This window comes from Pipistrellus kuhlii, unplaced genomic scaffold (genome assembly GCF_014108245.1).
Source record: "Pipistrellus kuhlii isolate mPipKuh1 unplaced genomic scaffold, mPipKuh1.p scaffold_m20_p_6, whole genome shotgun sequence".
NCBI classification, from domain to species: Eukaryota; Metazoa; Chordata; class Mammalia; order Chiroptera; family Vespertilionidae; genus Pipistrellus; species Pipistrellus kuhlii.
In genome coordinates, this window is record NW_023425562.1 from 21,368,974 (window position 1) to 21,383,351 (window position 14,378).

Genomic DNA, 14,378 nt, shown 5'->3' on the forward strand with positions numbered 1-14,378 from the left:
GTCCTAGGCCAGCAGAAGGTCCTCTCCCCGCCCGGAGAAGGGGCTGGCTGCCCCTTGGCTTGGCAGAGCATCTCAACAGGACAGAGTAGCCAGGATTGCCTGACCAGACCCCTGAATCTGGCAGAACTACTGTCAGAACCTGGGCCAGCCCCGGTGCCCACTGCCGGGCAGACAGTCCCTCCCTTCCTAGCCCTGCTCTTGGCAATGAGCTGGGCAGCGCCAGGGGGCAGTGCCACCAGCAGCCCTGGGGCTGGCCCTGTGTGAGGGACGCCTCCTCCAGGATGTCCTCTGTGCTCAGCCCACCCGGGCTCCTGAGGCTCTGCGGGGCAGAGGGGAGGGGGCAGAGCGGCCCGGTGCCTCCTGCTGACTGGGAGCCTGGAAGACTCCGCTGCTGCTGTGAGCTTCCCGGACGGACGTTTCATGGAAGGCAAGCTGTGCCTCTGGCCAGGGGGCTTCCGTGGCCCATAGCCCTGGAATGCCGCAGTCACCTCTCTCTCCAGGTGAGGAAATGAGGCTTGCCTTCGGTCACAGATCAGTGAGGGCACAGGAAGCCACAACCACCCCTTCGCCCTGCATATCAGCGCTGAGTCAGCGCTGCTACAATCTGAACCGAATGGTTAATAATACGAGGAGGATGGATGATCAGTTAGCAGTTAGCACCGCCGTGGCCCGCCCCCAGCCCCCGCCCCGCCGCCCTGGCAGCCAGGCCTGTACTCGGTGTTTATGCAGGTGGAGAAACGACGATTCCCGATTCCCGTTTTAACACGGGCAAACTGAGGCACGCAGAAGCAACTCAAACTCCCACCGTGGGGGAGGGGGAACAGCACTCAGACCCAGGCAGCCTGGCCGAGCGGCTCCCCGAGTTTAAACTCGCTGGTCTCCCTCTCACTGGGCCAAAGGACCCTGAGGCCACTTGCTCTCAATCCACAGCCCGAGGGCCTCAGAACCCTGAAGGGGAGGGGAAGCCAGCCCCCAACACTCCGGGCAAATACAGATTCGAACTCACTTTGGCCTACTCTTCTCCCCTGGTCACACCAGGCCACGCTCCTGCCCTCCCTCCCGAGCTGTGGGGACAGGCCCTGGGGCAGCGGGCCGGGGGACAGGGTCCTCCCAGGTCCGGCCCCCGAGGTCAGCCCCGGGGTCAGGAGGCTGCTGGCCTCCTTCGCCTCGCTGTGACCAGACGCCGCACTTCCCCTCCCTCCTCCTGGCTTCCTCTTCTGTCAAACAGAGACCTCGGTGAAACCCAATCTCTGCTCCCCTGCCTCCCGGCTGCCGTAGGCGGCCAGGGTCAGGCGGGCTCCTCTCAGGGCACCTTTATTTAACAGATGGCTCTGGTCACCGAAAACACCGACAGCCCAGGGCGGCGCTGGCTGGCGAGGGGCTCGGTGGCAGAAGGGAGACACGGCAGATGGAGGCTCCCCGAGGCCACAGCGCCCCCCACGGCAGCCTGGGAGGAACACGCTCCAACCAGCAGGTCAGTTCCCCACAAGAGCCCCAGGACCTTGGTGTATCAGCCCGTTTTAGAGAAGGAAGCTGGGGTTCAGGGAACTGTTCACCTGAGCCCTTCTAGCTGCTAAGTCTCAAGACAGGGATCCCACCTGGGTTGATCTGAAGTCCAAGGTCACCCTAAGTCTAGCTCCACCCCCAGAGTGGGGGTGGCAGGGGAGTACAGCAGGTATCAGCACCCACATCAGTTTCAGCTAGCCCTCCCTCCCCCTTCCTGGCTGTGTGACTTTGGCAAGTTCTTTCCCCTCTGAGCCTCAACTTCCTCCTATGTAAATGAGACTCACAGGACCTACTGCAGGAGGGCTGGTGTGAGCATTAAATGAGTCAATACAAGCAAATATGCAAGTCAGAACAGCACCAGATTCGGAGTCCACATTCAAACAAGAGAAAGAAAAAGTGCCTAGGACATTTAGCCCCAATTCTCCGCTTCCTCTAAAAGGAACAGTTCAGAGACCGCTGTTCCAACATGGCTGCTCGCTCAGCTCCCAGAATGTGTAGCCCAGGGCAAGCCACTCACCTCCCCAGGCCTCCGCCTCCTAGTCTATAAATGGGGGACGGAGTGGGGGGGACATCTGCCTCTGTGGACAGAGCAGCATAAGAGGAGGAGGCCTGATGGACAAGCTGAAGAAGGTGCTTAGTGGGCCAGACAATGAGGACCAGGGCAGCCTGGCCGAGGCGGGGTTGGGGACTGGGGAGGGGGGAGATGGAACCTTCCTTATGCTGGGATGCCAGGATAGAAAGCTCCCTGCGTGTCTTGTTACAGGAGTTCTCTGCTCCCTCCTGGGCACCCTTCTGCTCTGGCTGCCGAGGAGGGACTAGCCCTTCGCCGGTTTACACCTCCGGCAACACCACATCCATTGGGAGCCTTCCTCGCGGGGCCCACGGAGCAGCTGCAGAGAAGGCTCCGCCTGTGGGTGTGATGGTAACCATCACGTGCCACTATGATTTGCGGTCACCCCGTGTTCTGCCTGTGGGTGGCCTGACAAGGGGCTTCCCTCGTCTCCTGCATGCTGCAGTCTTGGGCCTGGCGTGGCACCTTGCCTTCCTACTATTTGCAAGCGACGCTGTGACGCTGTTCTCCTGTGTCTTGCAGAACACACTGCCAGTTCTGCAGCCTTGGTGTCCCTGTGGGTGGATACCGCCCAGCCCTCTGGCTCACAGACATGTTCCTCTCCTCTTACCGCAACGGGTTCATGGGACCCCAACATCTACACAGCAGGGGGGTGGCCGGCATCCCCCAGAGAGGAGTCTTCCCCATCACCCCTTTCCCCCTGGGGTGTTGTTCCCCCAAATTCTCGTAAATAAAATCCGCATTAAGCAGCAAAAAGAATGAAAAGAAAATATCTGCCTTGTTAAGTTGTCCAGAGGATTCTGAGAGATAAATCATGGAAGGTACCGGAACCCACACTTAAATGGCAGCTGTTACTATTATTAAAATACCAGGCAGGTGGTCTGTATTGCCCTGTCTGACCAAGAACTCTCAGAGCCTGGGCATTTCCCGGCCCTGCCCTGCGGACACAGATGAGGGCCACCCCCCATCTCGCTTTGCACCTCCTCCCACCTCCTCCAGAGTCCACAGCGGCACAGGAGGCACTTGCTGGAATGACATAACCGACCCAGGTAGGGAGCTGCTAGGGTCTTGCTACCTAAAGTGTGGTCCGTGGACCAGCCGATCAGCATCACCTGGGAGCGTATCAGAGGGAGCGCCTCAGCCCCCGCCCTAGACTCCTTCACAGGAGGGACCGGGAAGCCAGCCCCCTAGCACGGCTTAACCCAGTGGTTGGCAAACGGCGGCTTCAGAGCCACATGTGGCTCTCTGGCCCCTCTTCCACAAAATACCACAGCCTGGGAGAGTCTATTTTGAAGAAGTGGCATTAGAAGAAGTTTAAGTTTAAAAAATCTGGCTCTCCAAAGAAATTTCAATCCCTGTACTGTTGATATTTGGCTCTGTTGACTAATGAGTTTGCCGACCACTGGCCTTCCCTAGTTCATCTCTGTGCCTCTGCTTCTTCGTCTGTAAACAGGCTGAATGGTATCAAGCACCAGGTGAGTTGAGTACACTTGAGCGTTTGGAAAGCACTGCTCGGCTCTGGCTGCTTACACTGGCCGGGGCCTGGCTTCACCTGGAGGTGGCCTGAGCAGCCAGAGGCCGGAGCAGCCAGAGGCCTGCCCCTGGGGCTCCGGCACCTCCACCGTCAGCGGCTTCTGCAGAGGCAGCTCAGGAGAGCTCGTCAGGGCCCCGGGACTGTGAGGCCAGCCCCCAGCTTGGCCACTGTGATTTCCTAACCCAATGAACCTGGTGCCTGTCTCTCCATCTATAAAATGGAGTGACATCAGCTACGCCGCAGAGTCACAGATAGAATTAGGCAGGTAGCATGCTCAGCAAGGGGCCCGGCACCGCAAAAATCATCTCCATTGAAGCACCGGTTGCTAATACCCGGAGTTCAGCACCTGCCCCACCCAGTGTGAAGCGGCCGAGAGTCCTGCTCCTTCTGCTTCCCTGCCCGCTCAGACACGCTCCCTCCTCTGAGGATAAACGTGCACCACACCTTGCCCACACAGCGGGTGACCTCTGGATGCCTCTACGAGCAGGTGGGGCCCACTTCCAGGTGTGGAAACTGAGGCCCAGCGAGGGGAAAGGACCTGCCAGCTTGAATCAGAGGAGAGGATTGGGCTGGGCAAAAATTGGGAACAGCGATCGTTGCTCCATCACGGGGTTGTTAAAAGTGTTGCAAGGATCAGATTGGCGCACACAGCAAAGATCCATAGCAGCGCTACCTTTTATTTCTCTCCAAAACTCCCACCTCACTCCCCATTAGGGGGTTTGCCTACTGCATTGGAGTTCATTTCAGGCAAGGTGGTTCCCAGACCAAACATAGAGGGAATCCAAGAACAGTTAAGGCAAGATAATAAAACAAACAAAAAAACAGCCTTCAAAGGAAGAACCTCTAAGGATGGAGCATGGGCATTCATACAAAGTGCGAAGGGGGCATGGCGGGGGTAGGGAGGGGAGCAGAAGTGATTCCCCAGAACTTGGAACACCTGGGAGGATGTAGCTGAGCATCTGCCCTGCGGTTAGGGCATGGGCAGTGGGGGTGGGGAGGTGGGGGTGCTAGGCTTTGCTTCCTCCCAGTCCCCTCTTCCTTCCCCTCTCCTCTGTACACACACATGGGATTCTTACCCAGACTTCTGTGACATCTGCCATCATCACATACACCTGTTCTCAGATGGGTGCGTGAAGCAGACTGAAACTCACACCACCCGGACCCCGCAGTCTCAGATCCCACGAGCTGCTGACTGACTCCGCTGGGCGGACTTCGGGGCCGCGCCCCTCCCTGGTGAATCTCAATGCTCTGAAGCCCACCAAGTGGGCCTGGACTCCCCTGACCCCACCATTCCTTCCCAAGACACCACAGCTGGTGGGGGAGGCGGGAGAAGAAGGTTATCCTTTGGGGCCGGTGGCTCTCGAATCTTACCAGAGCCCAGAGCCTAAGGCCCTCCCAAACCCCCTGCCCCCGTCTCTGGCATGGCTCAGTTCTTCCCGTGATACAGCCACAAACGACAAGACCACCAGTGTTAGAGTAGGAAGCTGTTTACACTCATAGAGCACCATACCCAACACCACCTGTGGCTGCAGACACCGCGCCCCAAGCCCCATCTTACAGATGAGGTCCCAAGACAGCGCCCATTTGACAGATGGTAAAACTGAGACCCAAAGGAGGCGAGTCAGCGGCAGAAGCAGAACTCGGAGGCCAGCCCGGGATGCCGCCAGACTCAGGACCCTCACTTCCTCATTGTCTCTCACTAACCAGCCTAGAGGTGGAGGAGGGCCGAGCGGAGGGAAGAAGCACCCGCAGGGGCCCCCGCTGATCCCGCTCGGCGGAAGCCCCTAAGGCTGAGCCCTCCAGCCAGGACAAGGAGCCAGAACCTGCACCCGAGCCCCCGCCCGAGCTCACTTTGGGCTTGTCGAAGGAGGGTGTCTGGGTCATGGTGCCAAGCGTGCGCCCCGCGCCGCTGCTTCCTCCGCTGGATCCCGCGGTCCGGTGGAGGGCTGAACAGGAGGCCGGTTCGTTTCCCGGGACTCCGAAGCAAGGGCCGCCCGCCTCGCCCTTCTTAACGGGGCCCGGCTCCGCCCCGCCCCCTGCCGACCAGGCCCCTCCCCCTGCCCGCCCCAGTCCGCCAAGGCCCCGCCCCTGGCCGTCAAGGCCCCGCCCCGCCCCGCCCCGCCCCGCCGTCCCCAGCTGTGCTTTTCCTGGAGTTCAGGCCCAGCAATGGGGACTTGGGGTTGCAGCCACCTGTGGGCTCAGGCTCCAGCCTCCAGGCCCGGCTCTGCTGCCTGGGTGCTTACAGAGGGCCAGGCCCAGGTGGAGTCTGGGAACCCGTGAGCATCGCAAACCTTGTGGGGCTCGCTCTCTACCCAGGCTAGACCCACGCTCATTACGTAATAACACAAGAGTGTAAGTAATTAGGGAGCTGTAATGGGGACCACCGCGGCCTGCAGGTCGGGGAAGGCTCGTCTGAGCACCTGAGGGAGTGTGCCTGGTGAAGGGAGTTGGAGTGGAAGAGGGAAGCCGGAGAAGGTTCACACTGTGTCCCCCGTAATAAGAACACACTGGACACACCCCAAGGCCCACCCACAGCGAGTGGGCAGATACCTCTGGTCTCTCCCGCCATGGAATAGTATACAGCAGTGAAATCGAATGAACTTCAGCTACAAACAGCACCACAGCGATCTGAGAAAGTGTGGAGTGAAAAAGAAGCATAAAACTACCTGGGCCATGAGGTAACTCGCAGACTGTATAATAAAAGCAAAACCCCCAAAATATGCATGTTTAGACACATACATTTGGGAGAAAATGTTTTAAATCAAGGGTGGCTATGATGCACACTGCAGTGGCCAACCTGCCCCAACCGCCTGGCCCCCCCCCCCTAATAGGCCCCCATTGGGTTGGGCCTGGCCAGACCCCACCAGTGCATGAATTCGTGCACCAAGCCTCTAGTATTATAAATAAGCCGATAACAATAAGGAGAAAAGAGAGGGCAGGAGAGTGGAGGACAAGGCCTAGAGGCTGGAACCTGAGCCCACAGGTCACTATGGGACCTGGTGAGGGCTTTCCCCTGAGGGCTGTGGAGGGTTTAAAGTGGAGGCAAGACATGATCAAACTTTTATTTGGAAACAACACTCTCAAAGTGTGGCCGGGGTCATCAGCGTCGATGTCACCTGGGAGCTGACTGCACCTGCTGACTCTCGCACCCTCCCCGCACCTACTGAGCTGGAATCTCTTTTTTAACACGATTCCCAAAGCTGGTGTGCTCACTGCACGTTAAGCCTGGGCTGCTGAGTCACAGGAATAGCACCGCCAGCGTTGGTCTGCCCCGGACACGTGTGGGTTCTTGGCTTCATGTGGGAAACACTTCACGACAGGAGTCCGGGTGATTTTGAGGGGACAGGGAAACAAAGGAAGGGCCTGGGGTAGAAGAACAACAGGAGAGAGCCGAGGGGTGCTCTGCTTTGGACCCAGAAGCATTATGGGAAAGAAGTGAGTCAAGGCAGGGCTGCTCTCCGGCTCACTGAAAAGTCAGAGAGAAGGGGGCCTTGGAGATTGGTTCAGGGACCAGGGTTCAGCCCGGGACGAGCTGCCACTGCCCTTTGCTCCTCTGACTGCAAGTCTCCTGGGGACCCTCAAAGTTTAGGAGAGAGAAGGAAAGATGCATGCCTGCAAAAAAGACATAGCGTGCTCCGGAGAGAGCCCTCGCTGGGTCTTTTTGTCTTATCTGTTTTCTAAAGATGGGGATTTTAGAGGAGAACTTAGGGAAGGGTTTCTAATAGAATATTCGTCAGCCTTATGCCCACGTACGTGCCAAAATGAGATTTATTCTCTTAACTTCATCTGTCCTTGGGTGTGGCTGGCACTAATGGCACTTATTGGATTTCTGTTATCTAACTCCCTGAGTAGGCTGATTTGAGCTATTTAGCCTCTGCTGGGGGAGAAGTGCAAACCATTTATTATTGTGTCCTTGGTTAGGGAAGATAGGCCTTCCCTGGGTGGCTGTAAACCGATCCTTCCTGGACCTTGTGGAAACCAGTGTTTTTGCTAAGACCCTTTCCTGGCTCTCTGTGCCGCTCAGGGTAAACCATAACAGCTCTGTTCACTGAGGGGTACTTGGAGCAGGTACCCTGAGAAGCGCTTTATTAGCACCATCCCATTTCATCTTTACAGCAAGATCGTGAAGTAGGAAGTGGTCTCCTTTTACAGGAGAGAACACCAACGCTCCGAGAAAAGAGCAGCCTGCTTGCCACATGGGCTGTGAGTGGCAGCTGGGATTTGCACTTGAACCTGACTGTAGAACCTTCACTCTACCTTATTGCTGTCTCCCCAGCCCCTACCAGGACATATAAGTTCCTCTCCAACATCAGTCACTTTTCAGCGCAGTCCTCACACACTGGCCAACCTGGATGATTTGCTGGCCCATTAAAGGTGACATGTTGCTGAAACCGGTTTGGCTCAGTGGATAGAGTGTCGGCCTGCGGACTGAAGGATCCCAGGTTCAATTCCGGTCAAGGGCATGTACCTTAGTTGCTGGCACATCCCCAGTGGGGGGGTGCAAGAGGCAGCTGATCGATGTTTCTCTCTCATGGATGTTTCTAACTATCCTTCTCTCTTCCTCTCTGTAAAAAATCAATAAAAAAATATTTTTTAAAAATAAAAATAAAGGTGACACGCGTTCTTTGCTCTTCTTTCCAGGGTGAGATGGAGTCTAATTTTCCTCCTTTTGTACCTGGGCTGGAAGAGGAACTTGTTTGCCTGGTGGACTGTGGGGAACCTGACACATCTGGACTTTGAGTCTAAGTCATTAGAAGCCTTGCCGCTGCCACTGGTGCCTCTGGAACATTCTCTCTGGAACCCTGAGTGGCAGGGTAAGAAGTCCCCACTGGAGAACCCACATGCAGTCCCTCCCTGGACTGCCCAGCTGAGCGCAGCCTTCCTGCCGCCCCCAAGAGACCAGACACATTAGCAAAGCCATGTGGGACCAGAACAGAAGCCGGCTGACCCCACCCCACATCCCTGACTGCAGATATAATGTAATAGAATGGCTGCTAATCGAAGTCATTAAGTCTTGGGATAGGTTGTTAGGCAGCAGTAGATAATAGGAGTGCTGACTAATACCCCCCATCCCCCACCCCAATCATGGTGGAACCTCGTTTCTCCAATGGCTCCCACCTTGAGCAATTTGCTTCTCAACCTGACAGCCCTGTCATGCTGATGCCGTGTGATCAGTCACGCATCGCTCAGGAGGGAACTGCCAACAGGAGTCCATTTACCACTGCTAACATCCCAGGATACTGTGCTGTGAATATTTTCCTGTGTTTTTGCTTTTTGCTGCTGCTTATAATTATTGTTAAGTTTTTGCATTTTACTGAACAGTTCCTTTCCTTTTTGTTAAATTTTCATTCCATGTCCCTTTTGTTTTTAAAGTGTTTTTTATAGATTAAACCATACAATAGGCATGTACTGTATATTGGAAAGGTTGAAAGAGGGAATAATTTGGGGGCCTGGAGCAGATTCATTCAATTTACATTATTTCTAACGGAGAAAAATTATTCCGTTTTTGAGCAGAATCAAGTTCGAGAAATGAGGTTCCACTGTACTTTGGTTAAAATTGCCTGAAATTTCTGTGGGTACCGAAACCACAAACTGATAGCCGAGAAAAGGAAAGAGGGCCAAGCAACTGAAAGCTTGGAGCCAGTTCCCCTCCCTCCACGGGCCTCTTCCCCCAACAGCTTCACCAAAGCCTGCTGGGAAGTTTGCTGCCTGGCTGTGCCCTGGCAGTGTCCCCTAGCCCACATGCCTGGAGCTAGCCTTCACAGACCCTCAGCTGGAAGCACTTGAACACATGAAGAAACAAGATGAAAACACAGAAAACCCCCAAATCCAGATGGGCAATGATGTGGGGAGACACCCTGCAAGGGGGGCCTCAGTAGCCTGCAGGGGGTATTCCAGGGCCTTCCCTGGGCTTGGGCAGTTGCAGGCTGACCCTGGAGCTCTGTCCGCCTTGAGGTAAGCACTTGGGGTCATATATCTGCCAGCCCCAGCCAGAGACCTGGCTCTTCTGTTTGGCTCCCTGCGGGCAGCCCATCTGCAGAGACAGGCGCAGGTGTCACAATTGTTGGTCCCCAGCTTGGTGTCATAGAAGTGCCGCTGGGTCCTGGGAGCTGTCCTGCCCTCCTTGCTGGCACACTTGTTGGTACCCATTTGCAGGCTCATGATGAATGGCCCATGGGTGGCAGGATATGGTTCTTGGGTCACCAACAGATGTCTTCACATGCCACATGCTGTCATGCCTGACTGGCTGGCACACTGTTGGTGCCCACCTGGAGCCCAGTGATGCACTGGTCCACCTTCGTGGTGGCGTCATCGAAGCTCCACTGCTTGATGTCGATGTCCACGCCGCATTTCGGTCCCTTTGTCTTGCCCTCCTGGCCAGAGCCAGAGGAGACACCTGCGCCTGCTTCACGTTTCCACTCTCAAGGTGCTGACCATGAACAGGCCCTCGGAGTTCGTGCCGCAGCTGACTGTGGTCTAGATGGAGTTGGAGAGGATTACTGGCTGTGCCAGTTTGCATGGAGCAGTTGATCATGGAGACTGAGTTGGGCGGGAGCTTATTCACAAGTGTGTATAGGATAGTCCCATCCTTCAGGCCCTTCCGGAAGTGGGGACCCACAGACAGGCCCGTGAGTCCCTCCATCCGGCTGCGGAGCTCCGCCTCCTCCTGAGGGTCATGTTTGGGCAGGAGCCAGTTCTTGACCTCGGCCGAAAGCCCGTAGGAGAACCCCTTGTCGAGCTAAACTACAGTGTGATGACTTGGCATGTGTATACATGGCGGAAGGATTCCGCCATCGAGCTAACACACCCATCCCCCCACATATTTACCTCTTTGGGAAGGGGGTAAAAACACTTCTGTTCTGCTCTTAGCAAATTTTAATTATACAATAGTGTTATCCACCAACTACAATCACCATGTTGTACGTGAGATCCTCAGATCTTATACATTTGATAACTGTAAGTCTTTATTCAACTCTCCTCAATTACTCAGTTTGAGTGCATCACCTGGTTCCTGCTAAAACCCTGGGTGACGCAGGCTGGTCTTGAACTTCTCCACGCCGGTACACAGTGGGCCAATATCTACAGAGTTGGAGGAGGAATGGAGAGAGATGCTTTCCAATGCATCATCCACACAGCATCCTTTACATGTGAAGGCGGGAGAGATGCATTCTCAAATGTACAGGAATGCTAACTCTCACGTATCCTTCCTGAAAAAAATCTAGTGTCCTCATCTCTTGTGGATTGGGGAGTCATGCACCTTGTCTCACCATGCCAGCCAGGTAGATGGTCTTCAAAGATAAGACAGGTTCAGGTTATCTCTGATCTCCAGACCTGACCCAGGCCTGGTGGAGAGCAGTTGCTTGTTAAGTGCTGTTGGGACGAAGGGATGTAATTGGGCGATTCAGGTCAAAGGTCCCGAGCTCCTGAGATATATGGGAAGCCCTCACCTGAGCATGACCTGTGTCCAGTCCTGTGCAGAGCCCAGGCTGCGTTAGGTTAAGGAGGGAAAAGTCAATGCATAGGGAAAAGGATTTTAAGACACGGGCACATTAATCTGTCCCCACCCTACACACTCACACAAAGTATGTGTCACAGTAACAGCTACTACTTCTCCAGTTGGCCGCCATGAGAAGGGATTTGCATAATCTCATCTAATGCTCCCAGCAGCCTGTGAGGCACCATGATCAGCCCCAATTGCTGGTGAAGAAACCAAGGCTCAAAGCGGTCACGGTCACAGGCGAGTGAGAGATGAAGCAGGAATGTGGGTGTGAATAAGCCAGCCCTCAGAGCCTGTGCTCTTGGCCTCTGTCAGCACCAGGAGAAAGCAGGGAAGGTGGGACAGCGGCCAGGGGCAGAGCCCTGGGCAGGCACGCTCCCCTGAGTTTGCACCACCCGAATGCAGGTCACGTCATTCGCTCAGCACAGGGTTCCCTAGGCTGGCCCTGCCGCAGGCACTGAGGATGTGGAGAAAGCCCCACTCCCCAGTTGGTTTGCTCCCTCTGCAGCAGGGAGTCGGCGCCATCAATTTGCTACGGTATGACAAGGGCCAGCAAGTATGTCTTCTTCCTTGGTTCAGTTGTTTTCCTCTGCAAACCTCCTGGCAAGTGGTTGGGAAATCAAGGGTTGCAAACACAAATGCTGACAGAGTAAGCATGGAATGCAGACAGTTTGGAGTCTGTGACCTGGGACAAGCTCTCTGAGCCTCAAATTGAGTGGGGATAACACATAGACATACCTAATTCATAGGATAATTCACATATATACCTAACTCATAGGTTAACCCACATCCATACCTAGCTCATGGGATAACCTATATGTGTATATGTGGTCCAGAGTTTGCCCCTGGCCCTGTGGACTCCAGAATAACCAAGGTCTCTGCTGATTTTGATTTAGGATAGCTGAATAGAAAGAAGACAGGGATGGATGTCCCCAACTCAAATTTATCAGACAGGCCTAGGATCAGTTGAACACAATGCAAAATCCTATATAATCCTATATAATAAAGCCCTAATATGGATGGGAGAACAATTGTTCACTATGATGCACACTGACCACCAGGGGGCAGACGCTTAACGCAGGAGCTGCCCCTTGGTGGTCGGTGCACTCCCACAGGGTGAGCGCTGCTCAGCCAGAAGCCAGGGTCACTACTGGCAGCGTGGTGGCGGTGGCGATGGTGGGAGCCTCTCCCACCTCCGCTGCAGGTGGGCAGTAAGGAGCGAGGGGTCCCGGCCTGGGAGAGCCCTGGATTACGAGAGGCATGTCTGATTGCCAGCTTAGGCCTGATCCCACACCCACCACCCCACTCCATGAATGAATCTTGTGCACTGGGCCTCCAGTCCTAAAATAATAGTAGGGGGAGAAAAAGAAGAAGAAGAAGAAAAAGTCCATTTCTCTGTCATGCAAAAGAAGTCCAGAGGTGGGCAATGTATGGCTGGTATAGCAACTCTGGAAATATGGCTCCTTCCATCTCTCTGCTCTGCCATCCCTCATATACGTCCCTTACCCTCACTGCACAGTATGGCTGCTGGAGCGCTGGCCATCACATCAACTGCCCAGAGAGCAGAGTTCATCTTCTCCTCCTCCTTCTTTTTAGCTTTTTTCTTTTAAAGGCATTTCCCGATTTCCTCACAACAACTTCCACTTATGTAATCACATGGCCACACCTAATTGCAAAGGAGACTGAAAACCGCCTTGGTAGCTAGCTTTTTTTTTTTTTTTTTTTTTTTAGCTAGGTAGAGGAAGTGGATAGTAGATATTGGAAGGCAACTAGCCATTTCTGCCACATTGAACAGCCTGGCTTGTGAGAAGGGTGTGTGGTTGGGTGGAGGGATGTTACAGGCAGCCTGACTCTGCCATTCACTTCTCTTCTGCCTCATAACTTTCTAAGAAATGAAGAGAACAAGACAGAAAGAGGCCATCTACAATAATAAAAGTGTAATATGCTAGTTAGACTGGACAGCTGAATGACCTTCCAAATGACCCTCCAGACAAAGCCAGGGCAGTGAGGGCTGAGGCAGGCTGCTGAAGCTGCGAGGGCCAAGCCCGTTGCATGAATTTTGTGCACCGGGCCTCTAGTCTGAATATAGTAATGAGAGCAACAACTTCCTAAGGACCTGGCTATTGGGGCCCTGCGCTGGGCCTTCAGTGAACACTATCTCTGATTTCCATCTTCCAGCCCCTTGCGTGGTGAGCCTCTGCAAGGTGGGGAGGGCATGTCCTGCCTGTGCCAGCTGTACCCACACAGATAACCAACCAGCCCTTCCATTTCTCAGGCCTGCCTCGAACTCAGTCTCGGGAGGTTCCTGGCCTCTCCAATCCCTGAGTCTTTCTAAGGATCTTAAATTGTGGATCTGAAGGCTCCCCCTGAACATTCAGGCTTCAATTTGTTGGGTTTCTTTCCTAAAAAAAAAAAAAAAAAAAAAAAAAAATATATATATATATATAAAAGTTATTTCGGAGAGAAAGGGAGAGGGAGAGACAGAAACATCAATGATGAGAATTATTGATCAGCTGCCACCTGCAGGCCCCACTGGGGTTCAAACCTGAAACCTGGGCATGTACCCTGACTGGGAATCAAACCAGGAATCGAACCATGACCTCCTGGTTCATAGGTCGAAGCTCAACCACTGAGCCATATTGGCTGGGCAGTTTCTCGGGGTTTTTTAATCAGTTCCCATTCACCATCTGCTTCCCAGCTTTCAGAATTTGGTTGACTCCTTTTATATGCTGTTATTTCTTCACATACTCTCTGTTCCAGTAGATAGATGCCTTGTATTGGAATCTCAGAGGACAGCGAAGATAATAAGTGTGCTCAGGCCACGTTTAACCGGCAGCCTCACGCCTGGGTTCTTGACCGGGGAGCCCCGGGGGTTATGTGGATTGTAGGGCATTCGCATCCTGACCCCTCCTTCCTCACTGAGCTCAGGAGCCCCTGGGACGCTCAGCACACGGGCTGTGTCTCCCTCTCTGAGTCCACGCATCTTCTCTCCTGCCTCCTGGGCCCAGCCCGCCTCAGGGTCCTTTGCACCCAGACGGGACTGGGCAGGCCTGTAGCAGGTAAATGATCCCTGGTGTCGATCATTCCCGAGAAGTCAGGTCTCCCGTGTGGGGCTTTCTGAGTTAAAAGTTAAAGTTGGGGATGAGAGCCAGACATTTCTAACATGGAATATCAGAGTAAACTTCCCTGCACGGGGCTATTCAACTGTGTTTACAATGGAGCCCAAAGTCAACAAGCAAGGGCAAGGCCTCATGGGATCGGTCGCCCTT

At 54.4% G+C, this 14,378-nt stretch overlaps 1 protein-coding gene and 1 pseudogene across 4 annotated transcripts in view; both read right to left on the bottom strand.

The window, feature by feature from the left end:
* ADA (adenosine deaminase) overlaps positions 1-5,626 on the bottom strand; it is a 24,490-nt gene extending 18,864 nt beyond the window's left edge. For 3 of the 4 annotated variants that reach the window (XM_045574446.1, XM_045574445.1, XM_036418831.2), the window contains exon 1: positions 5,463-5,626. In XM_045574446.1, coding sequence (XP_045430402.1) covers positions 5,463-5,495 — 33 coding nt within the window. In that variant the 5' untranslated portion in view covers positions 5,496-5,626. The remainder of the gene's footprint in view (positions 1-5,462) is intronic. The other variant, XM_045574447.1, reaches the window with a different exon arrangement.
* Positions 5,627-9,380: 3,754 nt separating this feature from the next.
* Positions 9,381-14,008, bottom strand: LOC118707865 (annotated as a pseudogene).
* Between the last annotated feature and the right edge of the window lie 370 nt (positions 14,009-14,378).